The sequence below is a fragment of the Phodopus roborovskii genome, unplaced genomic scaffold (assembly GCF_943737965.1).
Source record: "Phodopus roborovskii unplaced genomic scaffold, PHOROB, whole genome shotgun sequence".
NCBI lineage: Eukaryota > Metazoa > Chordata > Mammalia > Rodentia > Cricetidae > Phodopus > Phodopus roborovskii.
Genome location: NW_026126407.1, coordinates 10,980,569 through 11,005,027, shown reverse-complemented (window position 1 = coordinate 11,005,027; position 24,459 = coordinate 10,980,569). Strand labels below are relative to the sequence as shown.

Genomic DNA, 24,459 nt, shown 5'->3' with positions numbered 1-24,459 from the left:
TGCAACTCTAAACAAGTTTAATGAGGTCATGACAGATTTGGGACCACTGAGAAATGTGGTGACAGAAGGTTGCCAAGACTTCCTGGAATAAAGTTTAGCCCTTGTTGTCCCTTTCAAATGGTAGAGTCATTGGCTGATGCCACATCGTGCAGCTGGTGGCGGAAGGAGAGTCGAGCTTTCCGGCTTAGGTAGGCACCAGGCCCTGGGGAGGGTGGTCCCCCAGTCACAATGGGGGCCACTGCTGGACTAGGATCTGGAGGGGAAGCAGGTTCCAGGCCTAACGGGGGAATCAGAAGAAGAAGGGTTGGAGGGAGAAAGTCAGAGTTCAACTGCCCCATGCCTCCCACCACACCCACAGAGAAAAGGGATTAGAAGAGAGTGAGGGGTGTCAGTGACAGCGCCAGGGCTGCAGAGAGGGAGCATCTAAAGTGAGGCCAGCTTCCACGGGATATGGCTTGAGCTGTTGTAGAGACACCCCTCCAAATCCCTGTCCTGCTCAAAAGCGCCCCAGTGCTTGAGGCAGTAATCTGCAGTCACCATCTTGATATTCTTATGCCTTTACCACAGGCTACCATCTTTCCATTTTGCAGTCTCTGCAAAATCTTCAGGTGGCCCTGAGGAGACACAAATCTGCTTCCTTCCTAGGCAACGGGATCCTTTTCCTTCCCTGGGTTGAGGGTTTATCTCCCCCCCCCAATTCATGACAATCTGCCCCTTCCCCCCCAGTGGACACCCATACCTGTTCCTCTTTCAGTCCCCCGCTGTCTCCGGCACCCGCACCATGGGAAACACCAAGCCCCCTTCAGACCCATCTCAATAGTGGAGCCTGGGACGTTGGGAAGGCCAGGAGGGCCCCAGGGGGAGGGGTGCGGTTTTCAAGTCCCCCCACCGTGGGCAAAACTACCACTTAGCCTCAGACCGCCTGGTGATTATAGGCGCCAGGAGATAGAAGTAGGGAAAGAGGGAGAGGAGGAAGGGTGTGGGCCTACCCCCATTCAAATACTTACACTTGGTGCCCTCTTGATTTGGGGGTTCTTTTATCCCCACTCAGAAGGACGACATTGGGGGGTTTCATGATAGAGGCAAGCAGAGGGGTGCTATGACAGGGAAAATTCAGTAAAGTAAAACCCCTCAGCTTGGAGTCAGGCTAGACACTCCTGGGAATGGGAATGTGTTTTGTTTTGATTTTTTGGTATTGGTAACAGAGCCTCAGACCTCCTGTATGTTGGGTGAGGGCTCTGTCACTAAGCTAACCCCTCTCGGTCACCATTTTCTTTGTTTTCTGAATTTTACCTTGGGGTGCAAATTTGAAGTGCCCAAGGCATACAGATTTAACAATACTGTTTTTGGCATGAGAAATTTTATTCAGAGGAAGAACTGTGTTCTCACTAAGTGGTCTGATAACTCTGTGTCTGTTTTTGTTTCGACACAGAGTCTCAGACATGGGATTCAGACTAGCCTGGAACTGTTGGTGATTCTCCTGCCTCAGCCTCCCACTGCTAGGATTGCAGGCTTGCACTGCCAAGCCCAAGTCTGGTGGCTTGTCCCTGTTAGTTATCTGTTGCCATCGTTTTACAATGGGAATCTCATAGTACTGCTCAACAATAGATGAATACTCTGCCATAGTGATCTTTTGAGGTGCTATTCCTATCCTGGTTTTACAGACCGGGAAAGGAGGTCACTAAGAGATGGGCAGTTACCCAGAACTGGATAGAAGCCTCTTCAACCCTACCCTAAGTCAGTCTGACTCCAGATCTGATTTGTCAACCATCACTCTGCACTTAGTGTGTTTGTCATTCCAGCACTGATGGGTATGCAGCAGAACCCAGGCTGGGAACTTCAGGTCCTGGCACCACAACCAAGAGCCTTGCATAGAGCTGCTCAAGGGCTGTATCATCATTCCCTGAGTTGCCTCCAGTGGGAAATGTTAGGATCCTCTGCTGGCTGCACTGTACTTAGACGTCTAGTGGCTTTTGTTGGTTTACTTCTTGTTTGAGACTTGCAGTGTTGGGGATGAACCCCAGAGCCCCGTGTGTGCTTGGAAAGTTTTCTACCACTGAGCAAAACCCAGCAATTTGCAGGGGAGGAAGAAGTGGTGCGTTTTTTTTTCATTTGTTTTTTGAGAGAGGGTTGCATGTAGCTGGCCCCAGACTTCATGTTGTCAAGGCTAGCCTTGAACTCCCGCTATTCTCTACCTCTCTCAAGCACTGCTATTATAGGTGAAGGCTACCACACTCGGGTTTTGTTTTTAAGTTGAGCTGGCAGTAGTGGTACATCCCTGAAATTTCAGCAAAACAGAGACTGAAGCAGGAAGATTGCTACTTCAAGTTCAGCCTGGACTGTTCCATATGACCTTTTTCCTACCCCCTAAAAAGAACCTTATTGAAACCAAGTGTGTTCATTAGTGTTTTTTTGTTTTATTTTGTTTTGTTTGTCAACATGACACATGCTAGAGTCGTTTGGGAAGAAGGAACCTCAATTGAGAAAATGTTCCCCATCAGATTGGCCTGTAGGCAATTTCTTGACTGGTGATTGATGTGGGAGGACCTGGATAAGCGGTCCTGGGATGCTTCAGTTCCTACCTTGAGCTCCTGCCTTGGCTTCCATCAGTGGGATATGTGAGCCAAGTAAGAGTTCCTTTTTGTTTTCAGACGACGACGAGGTCTATCTATGTAGCCCTGGCTGTCATGGAATTTACTATGTAGACCAAGCGGGCCTTAAGCACATCGAGTTCCCCCTACCTCTGCCTCCTAAGTGTTGGAATGAAAAATGCATGTCATCATGCTAGCCCAAGTTGCTTTTGGTGTTTAGCACAGCAACATAAACCTAAGACATCAATTATGTATATCTTGAACACCCATATCACACCATGCATCTCCTGTAAGGATTCAGGCATTACAATGGCCTGCCCCTGTCACCTGGCAGAATGCACTCAGGCAGTACTCTGGCCAGCCCAGGGTTCCATGAGTCCTAGTCTGCACTCAGATGTAAAGGACCCCTTTAAAAGACAGACCCCTGCCCATTTATGTTCTCTTTGCATTTTTTTCTTTTTTCTTTTTTCTTTTCTTTTCTTTTTTTTCTTTTTTGCCCTTTGCTCCTTGCTGTATTTCCACCCCCTTCTCCTCTGTTCCCGGTGTCTCCATGTCTCTTTTCCCTCACTCCCCCTTCTAAATAAACTTCTCAGTTAAACTCTGTCTGCCTGGCTTGTTATTTCCTCCGCCTTGGTCACCCTCGCCTGTTGTGGAACCTGCTATGCTCTCCCATGTGGTCCCCTACTTTGGGACCCCCCACTCGGACACCACCCCACCCCTTTCTCCACCTTTCTCCAACCATCCGGGAAACTTGCTCTATCATTCTCCATCTTATTTTTCAATTGCACTTTAAATTTATTTTGTGTGCATGTTGCATGTTGGGGGAGGGGTGTGTGAGTGTGCCACAGCATAGCATGTGTGGCTGTCAGAAGTCAACTTGCTGGAGTCAGTACTCTTCTAACACCATGTGGGTCTCAGGAGTTACACTTAGGTGGTCAGGCTTGGTAGCAGGTTCCTATACCCTCTGAGCCATCTCACTGGCCCTCTCCACCTTAGTTCTTGAGAGAAGGATCTCTTTACTGAACTTAGACCTCCAGAAGCCCTCCTGTCTCTATACCTGGAAGTGCTGGGGTTACCAACCACCATGCCTGGTTTGTGTAAGAGGGGCTCGGTTAAGTATGTACACTCACAGAGACACCTCCCCAGGCCTGGCTTTTATGTGGATATTGGTGTAATTTTTGCCATTTGCTCTTGTTGCTTCACTGGCGATAGGTCTTAACCTGTGTATATTCTTACATTTCCTTGTACTAGAGCATACTTGATATTTACTGTCCTTGTATATAGTGTTGTATCAAGTCTAAATTTCTTTAGACTAAAAGGGGAATTGTAGTGAGATACCCACCCTGCCCGCACCTGTGGCACTGAACACGCACATGGTCACAGGTGCAGACCTGACAGAGTAGGCTAGGTCTGGGGTCCCAGACCCCAGCTCTCTCTCTCTTTCTCTGTTGCAGTTGGGTCATGGAGAGCAGCCTGGGCATGGGTCCTTGGAGCAGGAACTTGCAGGTCATTGGTTCCTCGTGTAAGTGACTTATCCCTGAATAAAATATATAACCCATATTTTGTCCTTGTCCTGTGTATCATAATCTGTGCATTGATAACTGGTGTCAGGAGTGTGGCAAGGTGGATATCTCACTGTATACCGGGGCTCTGAACTCAAGTCTTTCTGCTTGTACACTAAGCACTGTATCTACTGAGTCATCTCCCCAACCCTGGAACGCATTTTCTATCACCCTAGAAATTTTTCTTATAAAAAGCCCCTTTTTAGGCAATCTCTTCTCATGCCCTGTACTTATCTGACTTCCATTACTATCAGTTGTTTTTGTCTGTTTCAGAACTTTGTATAAATGTAATCATACTGGACTACTTTTTCATATCTGGTTTCTTTCAGCATAATGGTTTACCTATAGTAACAATTTATGTGGTCTGTAATTTATTGCAATGTTCTTCAGAACATACATAAAATTCACCATTTCAAGACACAATTCCATGGTGGCTTTTGCTATATTCACAGAGTTATATAACCACCACAACTAATTTTAGATTTCTCCATTACCCTCAAGAAACCCTTGTACTCATTAGAAATCATTCCCCCATTCCTCCTTCTCCTTACCCAACACCACTAATATATTTCCTGTTTCTGTGGACTTTTTTATTCTGAACATTTCATTTTGTGATGGTTAGCCAATATTTTTGAGGTCAACCTATCGACTAACTATATTAACAAGATACTTATTGGTTATATATTGAAGAAACAGAATATAAAATACAGGGAAAGCTGGTCCATCCTTTCCACTTTCCTCCCTGCCCCCACCAATACCCCTCATTGTGATTTGATCAGGACAGGGCTTTTAGGCCTCTGATGCCCTCTTCTGATCTCCTTGGGTTCCTGCATGTTCATGGTGTGTGTGTGTGTGTGTGTGTGTGTGTGTGTGTGTGTGTATCATATAAATACATCACACACACACCCTCCTTACCTGAGCTTATTGTGGTGGTACACACTTTTGATCCCAGCATTCAGGAGACAGAGAGGCTGGTGGATCTCTGTGAGTTCTACGCCAGCCTGGTCTACATATCAAGCTGAGACCATCTTCTATAAACAACAAAAGCAACAACAACAACCACAAAATATGTAAGTCATGGATGAGCATACGTTTGGGCAAGTCTGTGGAGATGTTTCCAGAGAGGGGTTGTTTTTTTTTTTTTTGAGATAGGGCCCAAAGGTTGAGAAACACTGACATAGAGACATTCTACTTAATATGTATGTGTAAGATTTTTTAAATTAGAGAATAATGAACAGATACTTAAGAATATGGGATATAGTTAAGGTCATCAACATTTGGAGATGTGTAATTTTTTTTTAAAAACAGGTTTTTCTGTGTAACAGCCTTGGCTGTCCTGGAACCAGGCCTCCTTCTGCCCCCTAAGTGCTGAGATTAGAGGCATGTGCTACCACGATGAGCCAGAGAAGTACTATTAAGATTGCCATACCTTTCACACCACTAGGATGGGTAATACAAAGGGCCTACAGCATTGGATGTGCACTGTGCGTGCTATGGAGTAACTATAATAGAAGTTTCATTCGCTGGTTTTTAGAAATGTAAAACAGACCTTTAATGCCAACACTTGGAAGCTGGAAGTGGGCAACTCTCTGAGTCTGAGGCTAGTATGGTCCAGGACAGCCAGGGACACACAGAGAAACCCTGTCTCAACAACAACAAATAAACAAAAAGAAACCCTGTCTTGAAAACAAAACAAACAAACAAAAAATAACAAGAAAAAGAATGTAAAACAAAAGAGCCCTTTTGAAAGGGACTTTTATTTTCAATTTTTCTTTGCTTTTATTTTGTGTGTGTGCATGCTTTGTGTGTGCAGGGCCCATAGAGGCAAGAAAAGGGCATTAGGTCCCTAGAACTGGAGTTACATTTATTCCTGAGCAGCCATATGGTCCTCAGCCAGTGCCCTTAAGCACAGAGCCATCTCTCCAGAGGCGGTTTTTTTTGTTTGTTTGTTTGTTTGTTTTGTTTTGTTTTGGGGGGCAGTGCTTTGTGTCAGCAGGCCTCCACCCCAAGCTTTACAACCCTCTTGCCAATTCTTTGCTACTGGACTACAAACTGCCAAGCCCAGGTCTTGACGGTCTCCTGTAAGTTAAACATACACTTATATATGACCCAGTAGTTCACTATAGTTACTTACTTAAGAGAAATTACTGGCACATAAATGTTTATGGGAGCTTCATTTCCAGTGAACGAAAACTAAAACAACTCAAATGTTTATCAGTGGAAATTTAGAAGAAAAGAAGGAAGGGAGGGAGGGAGGGAAGGAAAGAAGAAAGGGAGGACATACAGGCGAGCTTTAGGATCTGAAACAAAGTTTTTTTCTAGACTGGAATTTACATGTTCTGGTCTGTTACTGTACCTCAGTGTCTGGCTAATCCCTACGGAGCAATAAACGTTTAGTGAAAGAAGAATGTGATTTCTCATGCTGCAACGAACTTGGAGTCACCATCCTTCTGGCTTTTTAATCTCGTTTTAGCTCCCATCAACAAATGCTATCTGCACGGGGCTCAGCAAGGGAACACCGGCAAGTCCTCGCCACCGAGGCCAGTTCCGCCCTGATTCCAGGCAGCGCTGGAGACCAGACAACCCAAGGCCCGCGCGCGCGCAGTAGAGGAATGTGAACGGGGTGGATCGCACACTCGGAGACGGTGGACATTCCAGCCCGGTACCCCGAGGGCATCCAGAGGGAGAGGACTGCCCTAGGGAGGGGGCGGCCCCGGGAGTGGGCGGGCCGAGCCCGACCCGGGGCGTCTATAGCGCAGAGCCCGCAGAAGGCGGGGGCGGGACGCGGCTGATGCGCCACCCGCGGAGGTGAGGTGGGGGGGCCGTCCCGCCCCCAAGGGCAGGCCCTGAGCCCCGGTCCCGCCCCGGCCCTCTGGGGTGTGGGCTCCCTGCTGAGTTCTGCTCCCGTGCCTGCGAACCCGCGCGGGTGCGGGCGCCCGCCGCCAGGGTGAGGGGCCGGGGACGTGGCGCGGCTGAGATCGGGGACGGGGTTAGGCTGGAGCTGCTCTGGCCTTCTAACTCAACCGCACACCCAGATTTCGGGATTTCTCTCTTGGGCGGGGAACGCGTCCTAACTTCCTCATTCCCGCCGGGACCCTCGCTTCCAGCCCTTCTGGCCTGACTTTGAGCCCAGCTGTCACCAGGATTCCTCCTTTGGACTTACCTCGTCCCAGTTCGAGGCCATTCCAGCTTAGCTAGGTGCTTCTTGGACCCTGAATACCGAATAAGAGGCGGGGCTGGGTGTTGCACAGAGTGGAGGCTCGAGGGGCGTAGGTCTGCAGCTATAGAAGTTGGGAGTCAGCTAAATGAGATGGGTGAGGACCGGGGGCGTTAGGATAGGGAAGGGTGTTTCTGTATGGGCGAGGCCCTTCCTGAGGCTTCCTCATATTCATAGGATGACTGCAACCCAGGAGAACCTCTTTCCCTATGGGGACTACCTGGACTCCAGCCAGTTGCACATGGAGCCAGATGAGGTTGACACTCTGAAGGAAGGAGAGGATCCAGGTACACAAGGAGATGGCTCCCACAGAGGGGAGGATAGGGATCTGGGGCCGCCTGAGACCTACTCCCTTGGGCTTTTTTTTTTTTTTTTTTTTTTTTCTTCTTCCACTTCCAGCTGATCGAATGCATCCCTTTCTGGCCGTCTACGACCTTCAGCCACTGAAAGTGCACCCCTTGGTGTTTGCCCCTGGAGTCCCGGTTACAGCCCAGGTGGTGGGCACTGAAAGATACACCAGTGGATCCAAGGTGGTTGGGCTGGTACCAGGGAGGGTAGGAGAGGGAGGCCTAGCCAAAGTGGAGGGCTGGGTTGGGCTGGAAGACCCGGAAAACATGACTTTCAGATTTTTATACCCCCAGGTGGGAACCTGTACTCTATATTCCGTCCGCCTGACTCATGGCGACTTTACCTGGACAACCAAGAAGAAATTCCGACACTTTCAGGAACTGCATCGGGACCTCCAGAGACACAAAGTCTTGATGAGTCTGCTCCCTTTGGCTCGGTGAGTGGGACTAGTGTGCTTCCTGTAAAAGGCAGATAGATATTCCTCACCCTAAGGCAGCCTTCATTCTTGTCTGCCTGTCTCAACCCCAACCTACTGTAACCTTTTCTTCCTGGCCATTTTCCTTCTCCCAGCTCTGTGCTGGACCCTGGTTCCCAAGAAACTTCCTCTGCTTGGTTCTCTTTGTCCATGGTACTGTGCCAACATTTCAGCCAGGCTGGATGCCCAAATTGTCCTTGGCAACACCCCACCCCACTTGTCTCCATTCCCAGGATAGAGACCCTTTCTTCTGCCAGCCTCTCTCCCACTCCAAGGCCCTGTCTCCAGTGTTTCAGGCATCTAGCCTGCCAGCTCTTCCTGAGCTTTCTCTCCTCTCCTCTATAGCTTTGCTGTGGCCTATTCTCCAGCCCGAGAGGCAGCCAATGAGGACATTCCCTCCCTACCCCGAGGAGGTTCTGAGGGTTCCACCAGACACACAGCCAGCAAGCAGGTATGACCTAACACCAGATCCCGTAGCAAGGTGTTGTAGTGTGCACAAAGCTCCGGCTACATTTGTTTCTTTCCCAACCCCATTCAGAAATACCTGGAAAATTACCTCAACCGCCTCCTGACTATGTCTTTCTATCGAAATTACCATGCCATGGTAAGGTCCAGTATCTAGATGCCTGGGTGTATCTGTCTCTGTCTCTCTGTCTCTCTCTTTCTCCTCTCTGGAAAGGATCTTACTGTGTAACCCTGACTGGCATGGAACTAACTATGGTAGACCAGGCTGGATTTGAATGGACAGAGATCTACCTGCCTCTGCCTCCCCAAGTTCTGGGAGTAAAAGCCTGTGCCAACCTGTCCTAGGATGCCTGGGGTTTTTTAAGTAAATGAGGACAAAGTGGCAGAATGGGTAAAAGCCAAGGGGCTGAAAGCCAAGTCTACCCCTGAGCTTATTTCTTCCTCTGCAGACAGAATTTCTAGAAGTCAGTCAACTTTCCTTTATCCCAGACCTCGGCTCCAAAGGACTGTGAGTGTGGGAATTCCCTGCCCAACCTTCTGCAGGCATCACTCCCTATCTACCTGCTTGAAAAACATGTAGTACAAATCCCTAGAGTCCCCAATTCTTCTGATTGTCCCCTAGGGAAGGGGTGATCCGGAAACGCTCAGGCGGGCATCGAGTTCCTGGCTTCACCTGCTGTGGCCGAGACCAAGTTTGTTATCGATGGTCCAAGAGGTGAGGGCTGGAGTTGAGCAGGGAGCGATGGGCAGGTGCAGAGGCGCTCTGGACAGTATACACAGCCCTTCCCCTCCAGGTGGCTGGTGGTAAAGGACTCCTTCCTGTTGTACATGCGCCTGGAGACCGGCACCATCTCATTTGTTCAGCTTTTTGACCCTGGCTTTGAGGTTCAGGTGGGGAAAAGGAGCACAGAGGCACGCTATGGGGTGAGGATCGACACCTCCCACAGGTAAGGCCTCCCTGGTGTGAGAGCCTTCTGTGGCCCTGAGGGGAGTTGAGCCCGAGACACCAGGGGAGAGAGGCAGGCTCCTCGGTCCTCCCTGCCCTGGTCCAGCCAGAGCTTTGAATCAGGGAACTAGTTTATCCATATGTTTAGGATACTCCTAGAATAAGGGCCTGCAGTGCAGGAGCTTGGAATAAATCAGGAGGGAGATAGATGCTAGAGAGAGAAGAGTGAATAGGGCTCTTTCAGAGGCCTTGAGTTCCATTCCTTGCACCCACATAGGGTGGCTGATGCCCACCCATAACTGGAGCTTATGTCCACTGGTAACCCTGGCTTCAGGAAAGCTGATACCCTCTGCTGGATTCTGTGGGCACCTTCACTCACACCTGCACACACACGTGCACATTAAAAACATAAAAAAGAAAAGGAGCCGGGCATGGTAATGCATCCCAGCTCTTTGGGAGGCTGAGCCAGGAGGATTGGCTCTGTAGAACCTGAGCTCTATAGTGAAACTCTGCCTTAAAAAGAAAGGAGAGAGGGAGGAGGAAGGGGGTGGCGGAGAGAAGGGAAGGAAACTAAACCCCATTTGTTCATTCAACAATAACAATAACATCGTTGAATGAATGCCTGATACAGTACTGCTCACTGAGAACCCAACTACGAATAAAGCAGATATCTGCACTGTCTGTGGGCTAATGGGGGAATTAAGAGAAGGTAATAGCCCAAAGGAGGACTCTTTGGACAAGACTGTAGGCTGAAGGAAAGGGATTAGTGGTACAGTTTCTCCTTTCTGTCCAGGTCCCTGATTCTCAAATGTGGTAGCTACCGGCAGGCCCGGTGGTGGGGCCAGGAGATCACAGAGCTGGCACAGGGTCCAGGCAGAGATTTTCTACAGCTACATCGGCATGACAGCTATGCCCCGGCCCGGCCCGGCACCTTGGCTCGGTGGTGAGACCCTGATACTTCCTTTCTGAGCATCTGTGTGGCTTTCTTGCCCCCTTTGTTATTCTCTGAGTTCATGACCCTCCTTTATCTACTCTGACCTCATGACCCTACTTTTGTATCTCTCATCTCTCTGACCTCCTAACCTTAACTTCTCTGTCCTCTTACCTCCTGGACTCTTATGAGCATTTTAACCACGGGGAGCTCCCTGAGTCTTTTGGATTTGTTCTATCCCTTCAATACTTAATAAGCATTTAAGTCTTAAGCACTTGCTATGTGCTCCGTCCGGTACTGGCAATCAGACACAGGCTTCTCTGGGTTACGGAAGGAGGTGATCTAATTATAAAACAATGTGAACTCACCACACAGGCATAGAAATAGGGTAGGGTGCACAGAGGTTGAGCACCTGTCCAGGGAGGATGTCAGGACAGGCTTCCAGAAGGCATAGCCCTGGGGTTCCTTTAGTAAGATACAGTGGAGAAGAGCAGTGCAGGCAGAAGGCACAGAAGCTGAATGTTTTAGTGAACAGGGGACTGATCACAGCTGGAGAGAGGGAGGTGCCTTCAGCAAAGAGCCTGTGAGTCTGTAGCTCCAGATCCCTCAGAGTCCAGTACACTGAGCCAGGAGGTTGAGCTTTTTCATAGGCGAAAGTGAGCTTCAAATGAACTTTTTCTTAGAGGTGGTGCTGAGGTTTTATTTTTTGCCTTTATTTATTGCTTTACTTTTGCAGTACTGGATATTAAACCTAGGGTACCATGTATGCTAGACAACCATTCTACCACTGAACTAAAGCTATGTGTTTATGCCCTTGTGTGTGTACTTGTGAAGGTGTGTGTGTGTGTGTGTGTGTAAATCAGAGATTGACCTTTGTCCTCACCATTCTGTCTCTCTTTTTTCTTTTCTTTCTTTCTTTCTTTCTTTCTTTCTTTCTTTCTTTTTTTGTTTTGTTTTTCAAGACAGGGTCTCTGTGTAGCTTTGGAACCTGTCCTGGACACCAGGATGGCCTTAAACTCACAGAGATCCACCTGCCTCTGCCTCTGTCTCCCAAGTGCTGGGACTAAAGGTGTGCACTACCAATGCCCGGCTCATACTCCATTTTTCTTAATTTTTATTTTATTATTTTGTGTGTGGGTGTTTCGTGTGCTGGGCACCATATGCATGCAGTGCTCTGAAGGCCAGAAAAAGGCACTAGGTCCCCTGGAGTTATGGATGGCTGTGGGCTACCATGTGGGTGGTTGGGAATCGAACTTGGGTCTTAACCTTTGCGCCATGTCTCCAGCACCTCCGCTTTAATTTTTGGGACAGTGTCTCTCTTTGAATCTGAAGCTTACTGATTTGGCTTGACTGGCTGGGCAGGAAACCCCTAAGATCTGTAGTCTCCCAGCACAGGATTTACAGTCATGCACTGCTCTGTTTGGTGCTGAGGATCTGAACTCAGGTCACCATGCTTGCACAGCAAGCCCCCTAAGCCACTGAGCCCAGAAGCCTTTTGCCCCCCCCTCTTTCTTCCTTCCTTTCTTGTGTGTGTATGGTATGTGTATACATGTTAGTGTATGCGGGTGTGCATGAACATCTGTATGTGTGTACGTGTAGACAGAGGACACCTGAGATTTTCCTGAGTTTCTTCTCACTTTAGTTTTTACTATCTATTTGCTGATTTTTTATGTGTATGAATGTTTTATCTGCATGTATCTATGCACACCATGTGTGTGCTCAGTGCCCAATGATGCCAGGAAGAAAGGTGTCAGATCCCTTGGAACTGTGGTTACACATGGTTGTGAGCTACCATGCGGATGGGTGCTGGGAACCAAATCTGGTTCCTCTGCAAGAGCAGTAAGCACTCTTAACTGCTGAGCTATCTCTCTAGCTCCAATCCATTTCTTTCTCTCTCTCTCTTTTTTTTTTCTTTTTTGAGATAGAGTCTCCCTGAACCTAGACTCTACTAATTTAACTGTAGTGGCTAGCAGGCAAGCTGTAGGGATCTGCCTGTGTCTGCCTCCTCAGTGCTGGGATGATAGACATGTGCTGGCCTTGTTTTGTTTGTTTGTCTTTGTAACTCTTGCTAGCTGGGAACTTACTATGTAGACCTGGCCTGAAACTCACAGAGATCCTCCTGGCTCTGGTTCATGAGTGGTAGGACTAGAGGTGTGTGACACCATGCCTGGCCACACTGGCTTTCTATGTGGGTCGTGGGGAGGTGAACTCAGGCCCTCAAACTTATGAAGGAAGCATTTTACTGACTGGGTCATTTCTGCAACCCTCCCAGCTCTTTTTAAACTGTTTTTCTTATTTGTCTCCTTTAAAGATAGTGTTTCATATAGTTCATGCTGGCCTCCAACATTTGCTCCTTCTTGCATGAGTTTCCTTGAGTAACAGCAGTGATGGGCCTGTACCATGAGCCCTGCCAATTTGTTATTTATTCATTCATTCTTGGTTTTCTGAGGCAGGATCTCATGTAGTCCAGGGTTACTGTGTAGTCAATGATGATCTTGACTGCCTGACCCCCTTGCTGGGATTGACAGCATTTGCCACCATGTCTGGCTGTGTATTTATTTTATGTGTGTGGCACAGGCAGGGTCTCACTGTGATATAGCCCTATCAGAACCGTAAGTTGAAGTGTAGATCGAGCTAGGCTATTGAACTTGTGGTGATCCTCCTGCTTCTGCCTCTTGAGTGGGGATTTTAGGTGTGTACCACTAGACCTGGCCTATTCTTTTAAGACCAGGTCTGACTATGTGATACAAAATGGCCTGGAACTTGCAAATCCTGCTTCAGCCTCCTGAGTATGGGATTATAACTGCATACTGCCACACATGGCTGAGACACATTTATTTTTATTTTATGTGTTTTGCATGTATGTCTGTGCACCACATGTGTGCCTGGTATCCATGGGGGCCAGAAGAGGACATTGTATTCCCCTGGAACTAGAGTTAAACTCTGTTGCAAACCGAGTGGTAGTGATGGTACATGTCTTTAATCCCATGCAGAGGCAGGAGGATCTCTGTGAGTTTGAGGCCAACCTGGTCTACAGAGCAAGTTCCAGAACAGCCAGGGCTACACAAAAAAAACCCTGTCTTGAAAAAAAAAACCCACAAAACCAAACAAGCAAAAAAGCTATTGCTAGCTGCCATGTGGGTACTGAGAACTGAATATGGGTCCTCTGGAAGAACAGCCAGTGCTCTTAGCCACTGAGCCATTTCTCTAGTCCTGATTTATTTTTTTAATACATTAACAATAGCCACTATTTATGTGGAGCTTACTATGTGCCAGGAATGAAGCATGTTTCACATACTAACCTATTGGAAGCAAGTGCAGCTGTTAGCTTGGTTTTATACTTGAGGGAATGGAAGCAGGGATGTGAACAGTGGAGCTGAGATTTGCATGCAAGCCATTGGAGTCAAGACTGCTCTTCACCACCCTCCTAGATGGAGAAGTCAAATGAAAGGGTGTAACTCAGTGGTAGCATATTTGCCTATCACCTGGGAGACCCTGGACTTGGTCCCCAGCGCTTAGAAAAAAAAATTGAGAGTATAGTAACATATAAGTACAAAAATTCAAGCTAGATGTGATGGCAGACACCTGTAATCCTAGCAGCACTTGAGAGACAACAGGAGGGCTGTTACAAATTTGAGGACAGATGTGGACTACACAGAATACTAGGCCATCTAGAGCATGACCCAGTCTAAAATAAAAACAGACACAAGAACAATTATGATTGCCACTCTTTACCTCACCTGCATTGTTTTGTAGCCCCCCCCCAAATTGTTTGCATTTTTCTTCCCAGAAGTAAACTTGACAACAGCTTTGTGTCCTCTCTCACTATGTGCATCTCCTTATTCACAATTTACACGTTACTTTTTACTTTAATGTAAATGGGATTACCAACTCTTATTTTGTGATTATTACTCTTCCATTTGAAGACTGGACATTTAGGGGCTGGAGAGATGACTCAGTGGTTAAGAGCACTGGCTGCTCTTCCAGAGGACCTGAGTTCACTTCCCAGTACTCACATGGCAGCTCACAACTGTCTAACTCCTGTTCCAGGGGATTTGACATCTCCACACAGACAGGAATGCAGACAAAACATCAATGCACATAAAATTAAATAAAATCTTTAAAAATAAGATTGAACATTTAGGGTTTTTTTTTTCTGTCTTTAAGATAATGTCCCCCTAGACATAATCTTTGCCTAAATATTTATGGTAGGTATTCCTAAAAATACAATTACTGGCTAGTGAAATCGCTCATCAGGTAAAGGCACTTTGCCAAGCTTGATGACCTGAGTTTGATCCCTGGGATCCACATAGTGTTAGACTGCTGACTTCCTGAAATTGTCCTTGGCTTTCATAGTTGTGCTGTGAAACATAAACCTCCTCCCTCAAATAAATCAATGTAATAAAAAAAAATTTTTAAAGATACAGGCTAGGCAGGGTGTTGGTGGTGCACACCTTTAGTCCTAGCACTTGGGAGGCAGAGGCAGGAGGATCTCTGTGAGTTCCAGGCCAAAATGGTCTATAGAGCAAGTTCCAGGACAGCCAGAGCTACACAGAGAAACCCTGTCTCCAACCTCCCTCCCCCCCCCCCAAAAAAAAGATACAGGCTAGGGGCTGGTGAGGGGGGCCAGGGGTTGGGAGCACTGGTTGATTTTCCAGAGATCCTGAGTTCGGTCCCCAGCCACCACATGGTGGCTCACAGCCATCTATGGTGAGATTTGGTGTTCTCTTCTGGCCAGCAGGCATACAATGCATGCAGAGAGAACACGCATACATATTGAATAGATAAAATCTTTAAAAAAAATAATACAGGCTAGGTATGATGATGTACACCTTTAATCTCAGCACTAGGGAGGCAGAGTCAGGTGTATCTCTGTGAGTTCAGATCCAGCCTGGTCTACATAGGTGGTTTCAGACTAGCAGGCTACAGAGTGAGATCCTGTCAAAAAACAAAACAAAAACAAAAAAAAAATATGTATTAAGAGTATGTATTAAAAAATATTTGAAGTTTATGGTGGCTAATTGTCACTCAACAGTAGAACACTAGCATGTACAAAATACTGAGTTCGATCCCCAGGCAATACAGAAAAAGCAAAACAAAACAAAACAAAACAGTATGTGCTTTTAACATTGTGATCAATACTGTAGAGTCTTCTTCAAAAAGTCAGTATAATCACTGGGCATGGTGGTATAAACCTGTAATCCCAGCACTCAGAGGCTGGGGCAGTAGGGTCAAAACTTGAAGGCCAGCCTGGACTACAATGAGACCCTGTCTCAAAATACCAGGAAGAAAGTCAATGGCCTGTCTATGAGAATGCCAGCTTCTTCATATGCTGGTACCTTGTTTCAGGTGACTTTCTTTCCTGCCATGCTCTGGCTTTATTGATCTTCCTGCTTTCCCTTGCTGAATGCTGAGATTACAGACACAAAGCACCAAGCCTGGCAGAAGGTACTGGTTCCTTTTAGAAGTTATTTAATTTTGAGCCAGGCATGTCAGTGCAACCTTTAGTCCTAGTGCTTGGGAGGTAGAGGCAATCTCACCTGTGAGTTGGAGGCCAGCCTGGTCTAGTAAGTGAGTTCAAGGAGAGCCAGGGCTACTTATTTAATTTTAATTTTTGGTGTTGTACATTGTGTATGTGAGATACACACACATACACACACACACACACACACAAACATCATCACCACCACCTTCTCCTCCTCCTTTTTTTTTTTTTTTTTTTTTTTTTTTTTTGAGACAAGGTCTCATTGTGCAGCCCTGGCTGACCCGGGAATCACTGTGTAGACCAGGGATGCCTTGAACGCACAGAGCTCTGCCTGCTTCTGCCTCCCAGGTGCTAGAATTAAAGTCTTGTGCTGCCTGCCATGCCCAGCTCTTTTGGTATCTTTGAGACAGAGTCTTACTATGTAGCCCAAGCTTGTTTCAAACTTTCAGTAACCTTCTGGCCTCAGCCTGGGATTACAGTCCTGTGCGCCACACCCTGCCCTAATTTCTTGTTCATTAGTGAACTCAATGTCTTACCTTATGACTGACCATCTTAATATCTGCTGTGAGCTGTCACTTGTTATTCTTTGCTCACTTTTCATTTGCTTCTTATGTCTTGCTGGAGCTGTTTTTTGTGTGATGTATTCATCCTTGCAATCTTTGGTGAATTTCTTTAATTTGTTGGGTTTTTTTTTTTCATTTTTATTTGGCTCACACTGGCACATCACACTGATCAATACCACTTGATATATTTAATGCAATCTAACCTTTCTGATCATCCCTGATCTTTGACCCTGCCGTCACTTCTGATCCATGACTATCCTTCGGTCTTCACTCTCCAGAGCTTTCTGGCTTCTGACTCCCCTGACCTCCTTGGCTTGGCCTCCCCCCCAGGTTTGTGAATGGGGCAGGTTACTTTGCTGCTGTAGCAGATGCCATCCTGCGAGCCCGGGAGGAGATTTTCATCACTGACTGGTGGTGAGTGAGGTCACCTGCACAGGAGAAAGGGGTTGGGGGCAGAGCAGTGCATGGCCCCGAGGAGGGGGGTGCTGTCTTCAGCTTAGCGTGCTCCTTACCCACTGCATGGACTTGTAGGTTGAGCCCTGAGGTTTACCTGAAGCGTCCAGCCCACTCAGACGACTGGAGACTGGACATTATGCTCAAGAGGAAGGCGGTGAGGAATGGTTGACTGTGGGTGTCACTTAATTGGAAGGACTTCAGCAGGGGTCTTCCAAGGAGAAGGTTGGGAATCTGAGGCTTCGGCACCAGGAATTGTCCCCCTATGTGTCTCAGTGTTTGTCAGCTATCACCTCGTGGTTCCCTCTTCAGGGTACTAGCATAGACTAGGATCCCACTACTATTCAGACCCTTTTTGTGCTCCCGAGGGGTGTAGATGTCTGTGTCTTTTTGCTGAGAAACATCACAAGTTCCAGGTCAAAGCAAGGCACCTGTCATGCATCAGACATTTGTGAGTGCTTTGTTTTTAAGACAGGGTCTTACCATATAGCCTTGGCTGTCCTGGAACTCTGTGTATAGACCAGGCTGGCAAACTCAGAGATCTACCTGCCTCTGTCTCCTCAGTGCCAGGATTAAAGGTGTGCCACCGACACCACACCTGGCATTTGTGAATGCTGATGTGGATGTAGAAAAGAGGAAGGATACATGGGTGATGGAGGGTGAATGGATAGATGGTAGAAAAGAAAATGGGTGTGGTGGCACCCACCTGTAATTCCAGCACTTGAGAAATGGGAGACAGGGGGATTAGGAGTTGAAGGTAGGCTATCTACTGAATATTATATCATCTTAGACTAAAGTCTGTGTCTCAAAAGGGGGAAAAGGAACAGAGAAGTGTATGGAAGGCAATGACTCGGGAAGGTAGAAGTGATTGGAAGAATGATAGACAGGAGTTAAGATGAAGAGCACATAGTTGGCTGGCTAGATTATGAAACATAGGTAGATAGATGACTAGGTGATCTGTTTGCACGTGGGAGAGCATCCAGGAAGGGTGGAGGGACACACAGGAATGATGAGCATGGGAGTTGCATTGGGGCCACTCAGGGAGAGGCACTAGGATTTGATTTTCCCACTTACTACCAGGAAGAAGGTGTCCGTGTATCCATACTGCTGTTTAAGGAAGTGGAATTGGCCTTAGGCATCAACAGTGGCTATAGCAAGAGGGTGCTGATGCTACTGCACCCCAACATAAAGGTGATGTTCGAGCCATTTCCCATCCTCTCAACCATTCCTCTCCCTAAAAAGTCGCATCGTCCATCTTTTCCTGCATTGTCCTCTCACCCAAACCTCCCCCACGTACTCCTCCTCGCTACTGTAGGTGATGCGCCACCCAGACCTTGTGACATTGTGGGCTCACCACGAGAAGCTCCTGGTGATAGACCAAGTAGTGGCTTTCTTAGGGGGGCTGGACCTTGCATATGGCCGCTGGGATGATGTGCAGTACCGACTGACTGACCTTGGGGACCCCTCTGAATCTGCAGATTCACAGGTAATTGCCCCAACGCCATCCTGAGCTCCCCCAAACCCACCCTATGTTTACACCCGTCCCAGCACGGCTGACCTCCAGAGTTTCTCATCCATTCAGAGACTCCAGGAAGCTGTTATTGTTTCTGAGACAGAGTCTAACTATATAGCTCAAGTTATCCAAAATTTGTCATCTTCTTATTTCACCTTCCAGATTGCTGAGATTATAGGTTTGTGCCACTATGTCAAGGAATGTCTTTCAAAAGATTGTCATGTGGTCCACATCTGTAATTCCAACACTGAGGAAACTCAGGCAGAAGGAATTCAAGTTTGAGGCCAGCCTGGGACAGGGACACACACACACACACACACCCCTCTAAAATTCTCTCTCTTCCTCCATTTTTACTGACTTTAACTGCAGTTGAAGCGGGGAGGCTGGGGGTCCAGACTCTCTGGTGTAGTTCACCATCTTTTCTTAGGCCTGGTCCCATGACCTCACCTTGCCTGGATGTGGTGTATTTTTTTTACTACAGGCTCCCACACCAGGTGCAGACCCTGCAGCCACCCCAGACCTGTCGCATAACCGATTCTTCTGGCTGGGAAAGGACTACAGCAATCTCATCACCAAGGACTGGGTGCAGCTGGACCGGCCTTTCGAAGGTGAGGCTCCCTCCCGCAAGGCCTCTAGGGGTTGACAGGACTGGGACTGAGCGTGAGGTGAAATGAGTCACGAACAGTGCGGCCTTCCCTCTGGAAAGTTCCTTCTCTATATCCCCTTCCTTTTCCTCCTTGTCTTAGTCAGGGTTACTATTGCTATGATGAAACACCATGACAAAAAGCAACTTGGGGAGGAAAGGTTTTATTTGGCTTACACTTCCACACCATTGTTCCCCATCAAAGGAAGTCAGGACAGGAACTGAAGCGTGGCAGGAACTTGGAGGCAGGAGCTGCTGCAGAGTCCAAGAGGGGTGCTGCTTACTGGCTTGCTCAGCTTGCTTCCCTAAAGAACCCAGGACCACCAGCCCAGGGGTGGTCCTACCCACAATGGGCTGGGCCCTCCCACATCAATCACTAATAGGAAAATGCCCTACAAGCTTGCCCAATCTTACAGAGGCATTTTCTCAATTGAGGTCCCCTCCTTTCTGATGACTCTAGCTTGAGTCAAGTTGACAAGCCAGCAGCACACTCCTGTTCCAAATATCCCCAAACACACCAGCCCTAACTTCTCCCTTAACTCTCTTGGGATTTCCAGATTTTATTGACAGGGAGACCACACCCAGGATGCCGTGGAGGGATGTTGGAGTAGTTGTACATGGTGCAGCTGCTCGGGACCTAGCCCGGCACTTCATCCAGCGCTGGAACTTCACGAAGGTTCTGACTCTCTGCAAAGGGACTGGAGGGAGGGAGGGAAAAGCCAGGTTCAGCTTATCACCCTCTGCTGACTCTGCTGTTCCTTCATGCTAGACCACCAAGGCAAAGTACAAGATACCCATGTACCCCTACCTGCTGCCTAAGTCTACCAGCACTGCAAACCATCTCCCTTTCACAATCCCAGGCGGGCAGTGTACCACTGTGCAGGTGACATTCCTGATCAGTTGTCGTCCCGTCCCCCACCCCCACATTAGCCCTTGGCTCTCCTCTCCCTGAAAGACCCCTCCTCCCCCCCCCCATGCCCAGTTTCTCCTCTCCTGGGCTTAAAAACCACATTCTATTCACCATCCCATAGGTCTTGAGGTCTGTGGACCGATGGTCAGCAGGGACTTTGGAGAACTCCATCCTCAATGCCTACCTACATACCATTAGAGAGAGCCAGCACTTTCTGTACATTGAGGTTTGATTGAGGCAAAAGTGGAGGGAGGGGATGGGATGGGTGCCCCAGGAGAGGCGGGCCTGGGGATGCCAGTAGGATCAGCCTTTGAGGGCTGACCTGGCTGGGTGTGAAGCAAATGCAGGACCTTGGACTGGGGCCGAGGTCAGGGTGGGGACGCTGATGTCTCTCTTTGATCCCTGCCCCAGAATCAGTTCTTCATTAGCTGCTCAGATGGGCGCACGGTTCTGAACAAGGTGGGCGATGAGATTGTGGACAGAATACTCAAGGCCCACAAGTAAGGTGGAGATGGGGGCATTGTGGAAGTCCGGATGGAGGGGCTGAATTCGTTTTGGGGACCATCACACCTCTGACTGTTGTCTCCCAGACAGGGGCAGTGTTTCCGAGTCTATGTGCTTTTGCCTTTGCTCCCTGGCTTTGAGGGTGACATCTCCACAGGAGGTGGCAACTCCATCCAGGCCATTCTGCACTTCACTTACAGGTGACCCCTTCCCCACAGTCAGATTTGCTCTTCGTGGTCCATCACACTAGTACCCTGCCCTGACCCCTCCCTGCAGGGACTTTTGAGGGCTGCCTCTCCCGGCTCTTTCCTTCCTCCTCCTTCAGCCTCTGCCTCCTCCCCCTTTCTTTTCTCTCAGGACCCTGTGTCGTGGGGAATATTCAATCTTACATCGTCTCAAAGCAGCCAGTGAGTGCTGGGGGCTCAGGCCCTGGACCCCTGGCAGGGAGGCAGCTTGGGTAGCTGGAGCCCTGGGAATTGGGGAAGGAAGCTGTCATTCTCGCATGCTCTTCAGCCCGCAGGTGGCTTATCATTGTTGGGAGTGAGAGGTGGGATGGAGTCCCATCCACTTGTCTCACTTCACTGCCCCTCCGTCTCTCTTGTGTACAGTGGGGACAGCATGGCGGGATTACATATCCATCTGTGGGCTTCGAACACATGGAGAGCTGGGCGGGCACCCGGTTTCTGAGCTCATCTATATCCACAGCAAGATGCTCATTGCAGACGACAGGACAGTCATCATTGGTCAGTGCTGCCTGCACCTGGCCCTGCCAAGAGAGGCTAGGAGCATTAGAGGGTGATACAGTCTGCAGTGAAGCTCACAGTGGCTGGGGGACTTCAGGCTAGTGCTCTGGGAAAGGTGATGAAGTGTTGGGGAGGCCCTCCCGGGCCCAAGTAGACACAGTGTGCCCTGAACTCATCCTAGGTTCTGCAAACATCAACGACAGGAGCTTGCTGGGAAAACGGGACAGTGAGCTAGCTATACTGATTGAGGATACAGAAATGGAGCCATCCCTCATGGACGGGGTGGAGTACCAGGCAGGCAGGTTTGCCTTGAGTTTGCGGAAGCACTGTTTCAGGTAGGAATCGGGGAGTACAGGTGGATGTGGGGGCAATGGGAAGGGCTTGCCTTTTGAGCTAGATGTGACAGTTTCCTAGAGCTGGTACCAGATTCACCAGACTCATTCAGCCAATTAGAAACACACACATACAGGGAGTTGCTGTATAGCATAGGCTGACCTTTAACTCTTGATCCCCCTGCCTCTGCCTTCTAAGTGTTGGGACTATAGGCACAAGTTACCATGCCCAGCTAAAGTAGTTTTTTTTTTTTTTAAGATTTATTTTATGTATATGGTGCTCTATCTACACATAAAGCCTACATGCCAGAAGAAGAGAGCATCAGATCTCGTTATAGATGATTGTGAGCCAAAATGTGGTTGCTAGGAATTGAACTCAGGACCTCTGGAAGGATAGCCAGTGTTCTTAACCCATGAGCCATCTCTCCAACCCAAGTTGTTGTTGTTGTTTTTTAAAACATCAAAGAAAGATAAATCACTAGCTTCACTGACACTTTTACTGTTTGTCACATCTGTTTAGAAGTACCAGGGGTTCAGGTTCTTTAAGGAGTTTAATTTGGCCATTGGTACCATTCTTCCACAGTGTGATTCTTGGGGCAAATACCCGGCCAGACCTGGATCTCCGAGACCCTGTCTGTGATGACTTCTTCCAGCTGTGGCAAGAAACTGCTGAAAACAATGCCAACATCTACGAGCAGGTAGAAGCTGGGGAGAGATCTGGTGGGTACCCTGTCCAGAAGGGAGACAAGGGTCTGGGAATCGTTTCCTATTAGGATTCCGTAGGCCAGAAGTATTGAGAGGTGACAGCAAACGAGGAATCAGCTTAGACTCCAGGGAATCTAATCTCCTTAATCTTTTTTCTATTTTTCTTTTTTTCTGAGACAGTTTCTCTGTGTAACAGTTCTGGCTATCCTGGAACTTGATCTGTAGACCAGGCTGGCCTCAAACTCCCAGAGATCTTCCTGCCTCTGCCTCCCTAGTACTGGGACTTAGGGTGAGGGCCACCGCCATCCAGCTTAATCTCCCTAATCTTAATTGGCTATGTCCTCCCTTCCACCCTAGATCTTCCGCTGCCTGCCATCCAATGCCACTCGTTCGCTGCGGACTCTCCGGGAGTATGTGGCTGTGGAGCCCTTGGCCTTGGTCAGCCCTTCTTTGGCCCAGTCTGAACTCGCTCACATCCAGGGCCACTTAGTTCACTTCCCCCTCAAGTTTCTGGAGGATGAGTCCTTGCTGCCCCCGCTGGGGAGCAAGGAAGGCATGATACCTTTAGAAGTGTGGACATAGCTGAGGCTTCAGCCTGGCAGCTGCCATAGCCGCCAGGCTCCACTGTGCCTGATCCTTGCCCCAAACCATGAGGTCCGAGGGCAGCACTTTTTGATCCTTAGGGAGGACATCTCTGAGGAGTACTAGAGAATCACTGAGGACCTTTACTTGAGAAATAACCCAAGGGAGCACTCCTAAGCTTGGCCTGGGAAGGCAAGAGAGAGTTCTGGAGAGGTTAGTCCTCCCACCACCTAGTTCAAACCACTGCTCATAGAAGCCTAATTCTTACTAGGAGGCCTGAGGTCAAGCCTTTTACTCCAGGAAAAGGGGCTCCTGCCAATGGTCTTCCTGGGTTCACTCTTCCTTCTGCCCTTAAACCCCTTACTTGCCCCAGGGCCTCTCCCAGCCCATTGCTGCCAAGATGGAGCTACTGTTGACTGCACTTCCTGCCGACGGTGGTGGGGGACACCGTAGCTGCCTCCTTCAGCCTGCTGACAGACACTAACTTTGTACCAGTTCATCAAGCATTTCATAAATAAAAGTGTAGAAAAGGCCCGTGACTCTTATTGGCAGAGTAGAGTGTAGTCATAGGCTCTCCCTGCCTGCACAGGACACTCATCCTCACCTTCTCTCTGCCTCAATTCCTGTTTCTTTCTTCTGTCCAAATCTCTGTGCTTCTTAGCAACTTCCAAGTTCATTCACCTAATTCTTGAAGGAGGATCAGACTGTGTGTGTGTGTGTGTGTGTGTGTGTGTGTATGTATGTATACGTATACACATGTGTTCGCACATATACATGTTTGTAGCTTTTCATATGTCTGAGGTATTTTGCAATTAGAAAATGTTGAGCGTGGTAGCACAGAAGCTGGAAGAAACACAAAGGAGTGGAAGATATGTGGGGGGTTGGTGATGGTGGGATGGGAGGACATTAGAACGCTGTCCCATCCTCTCTGAGTGTAGCCCTCTAGTTCTCTCAAGAAGTGACCCCTAGGGCCAGCCAAATGGTTCAGCGGAAGGAAGGAAGTGCTTACTGTCAAGCCTGATGACTTGAGTTCAATCCTCAAGACCTACATGGTGGAATGAGAGAACAAATTCCTAAAAGTTTTCCTCTGACCTCCACACACAGGACAGGGCAACTTGTTTAATTTCAGAAATCAATACTATTTTTTTTTTTTTTAAATAGAGAGTTCCAAGCCAGATGGTTGTGGTTTACATTTTTGTGAGGCTGAGGCAGGCAGATCCCTGAGCTTGAGGCTAGCTTGGTCTGCAGAGAAAGTTTCAGGACAGCCAAGGATATACAGAACCCTGTCTCGACCCCCCCCCACAAAGACCCCTAACCTTGACCTTCAGCCTTCACTTGACCATACACACACACACCTATGTACTTGGGAATAGATGCATATGCATGTACATGCACACACAATAAAACACTAATATCCTAGAAATCACCCTCCTACACACAGCACAGCAGTTCCAGGTACTAATTGGCATCCAATGCATTAATTAGTCTCAT

At 48.2% G+C, this 24,459-nt stretch overlaps 2 protein-coding genes across 8 annotated transcripts; one reads left to right on the top strand and one right to left on the bottom strand.

Moving 5' to 3' along the window:
- Nucleotides 1-8,377, bottom strand: CUNH17orf114 (chromosome unknown C17orf114 homolog). Of its 7 annotated transcripts, none has more exons than XR_007834254.1 (3): nt 8,252-8,363; nt 8,062-8,176; nt 1-277 (listed from the first exon to the last, which is right to left on the bottom strand). XR_007834254.1 is itself a non-coding variant. In XM_051180146.1 (2 exons), the coding sequence occupies exons 1-2, from the start codon at nt 810-812 to the stop codon at nt 114-116; spliced, it is 237 nt and encodes a 78-aa protein (XP_051036103.1). In that variant the 3' UTR covers nt 1-113. The 7 variants fall into 7 exon arrangements, 1 of the variants encoding a protein (XP_051036103.1); XR_007834256.1 differs by lacking the exon at nt 1-277 and adding an exon at nt 1,062-1,097 and having other exon boundaries at nt 8,252-8,377; XR_007834253.1 differs by lacking the exon at nt 8,252-8,363 and having other exon boundaries at nt 8,062-8,207.
- Pld2 (phospholipase D2) lies at nt 6,930-23,500 on the top strand. The gene is made up of 25 exons (XM_051180145.1): nt 6,930-6,961; nt 7,548-7,657; nt 7,770-7,900; nt 8,012-8,154; nt 8,539-8,644; nt 8,732-8,797; nt 9,108-9,166; nt 9,281-9,373; nt 9,453-9,605; nt 10,398-10,547; nt 16,914-16,997; nt 17,115-17,193; nt 18,117-18,227; nt 18,352-18,522; nt 19,031-19,157; nt 19,750-19,868; nt 19,962-20,075; nt 20,224-20,328; nt 20,514-20,602; nt 20,693-20,806; nt 20,964-21,013; nt 21,215-21,349; nt 21,531-21,684; nt 22,265-22,379; nt 22,744-23,500. Exons 1-25 carry the CDS (start codon nt 6,945-6,947, stop codon nt 22,966-22,968), a joined length of 2,820 nt encoding a protein of 939 aa, XP_051036102.1. The 5' UTR covers nt 6,930-6,944; the 3' UTR covers nt 22,969-23,500.
- Nucleotides 23,501-24,459: the final 959 nt, after the last annotated feature.

What these genes read in the sequence shown, in the direction of transcription:
- Pld2 (XM_051180145.1), top strand. An exon ending in ATCGAAATTACCATGCCATG is followed by an intron (nt 8,798 to 9,107) that starts GTAAGGTCCAGT and finishes CTTCCTCTGCAG; the next exon opens with ACAGAATTTCTAGAAGTCAG. An exon ending in ATTCTGCACTTCACTTACAG is followed by an intron (nt 20,807 to 20,963) that starts GTGACCCCTTCC and finishes CTTTTCTCTCAG; the next exon opens with GACCCTGTGTCGTGGGGAAT.
- CUNH17orf114 (XM_051180146.1), bottom strand. Translation starts at nt 812, where the DNA reads ATGGGTCTGAAGGGGGCTTGGTGTTTCCCATGGTGCGGGTGCCGGAGA. An exon ending in GGGGACTGAAAGAGGAACAG is followed by an intron (nt 278 to 739) that starts GTATGGGTGTCC and finishes TTCCCCCGTTAG; the next exon opens with GCCTGGAACCTGCTTCCCCT.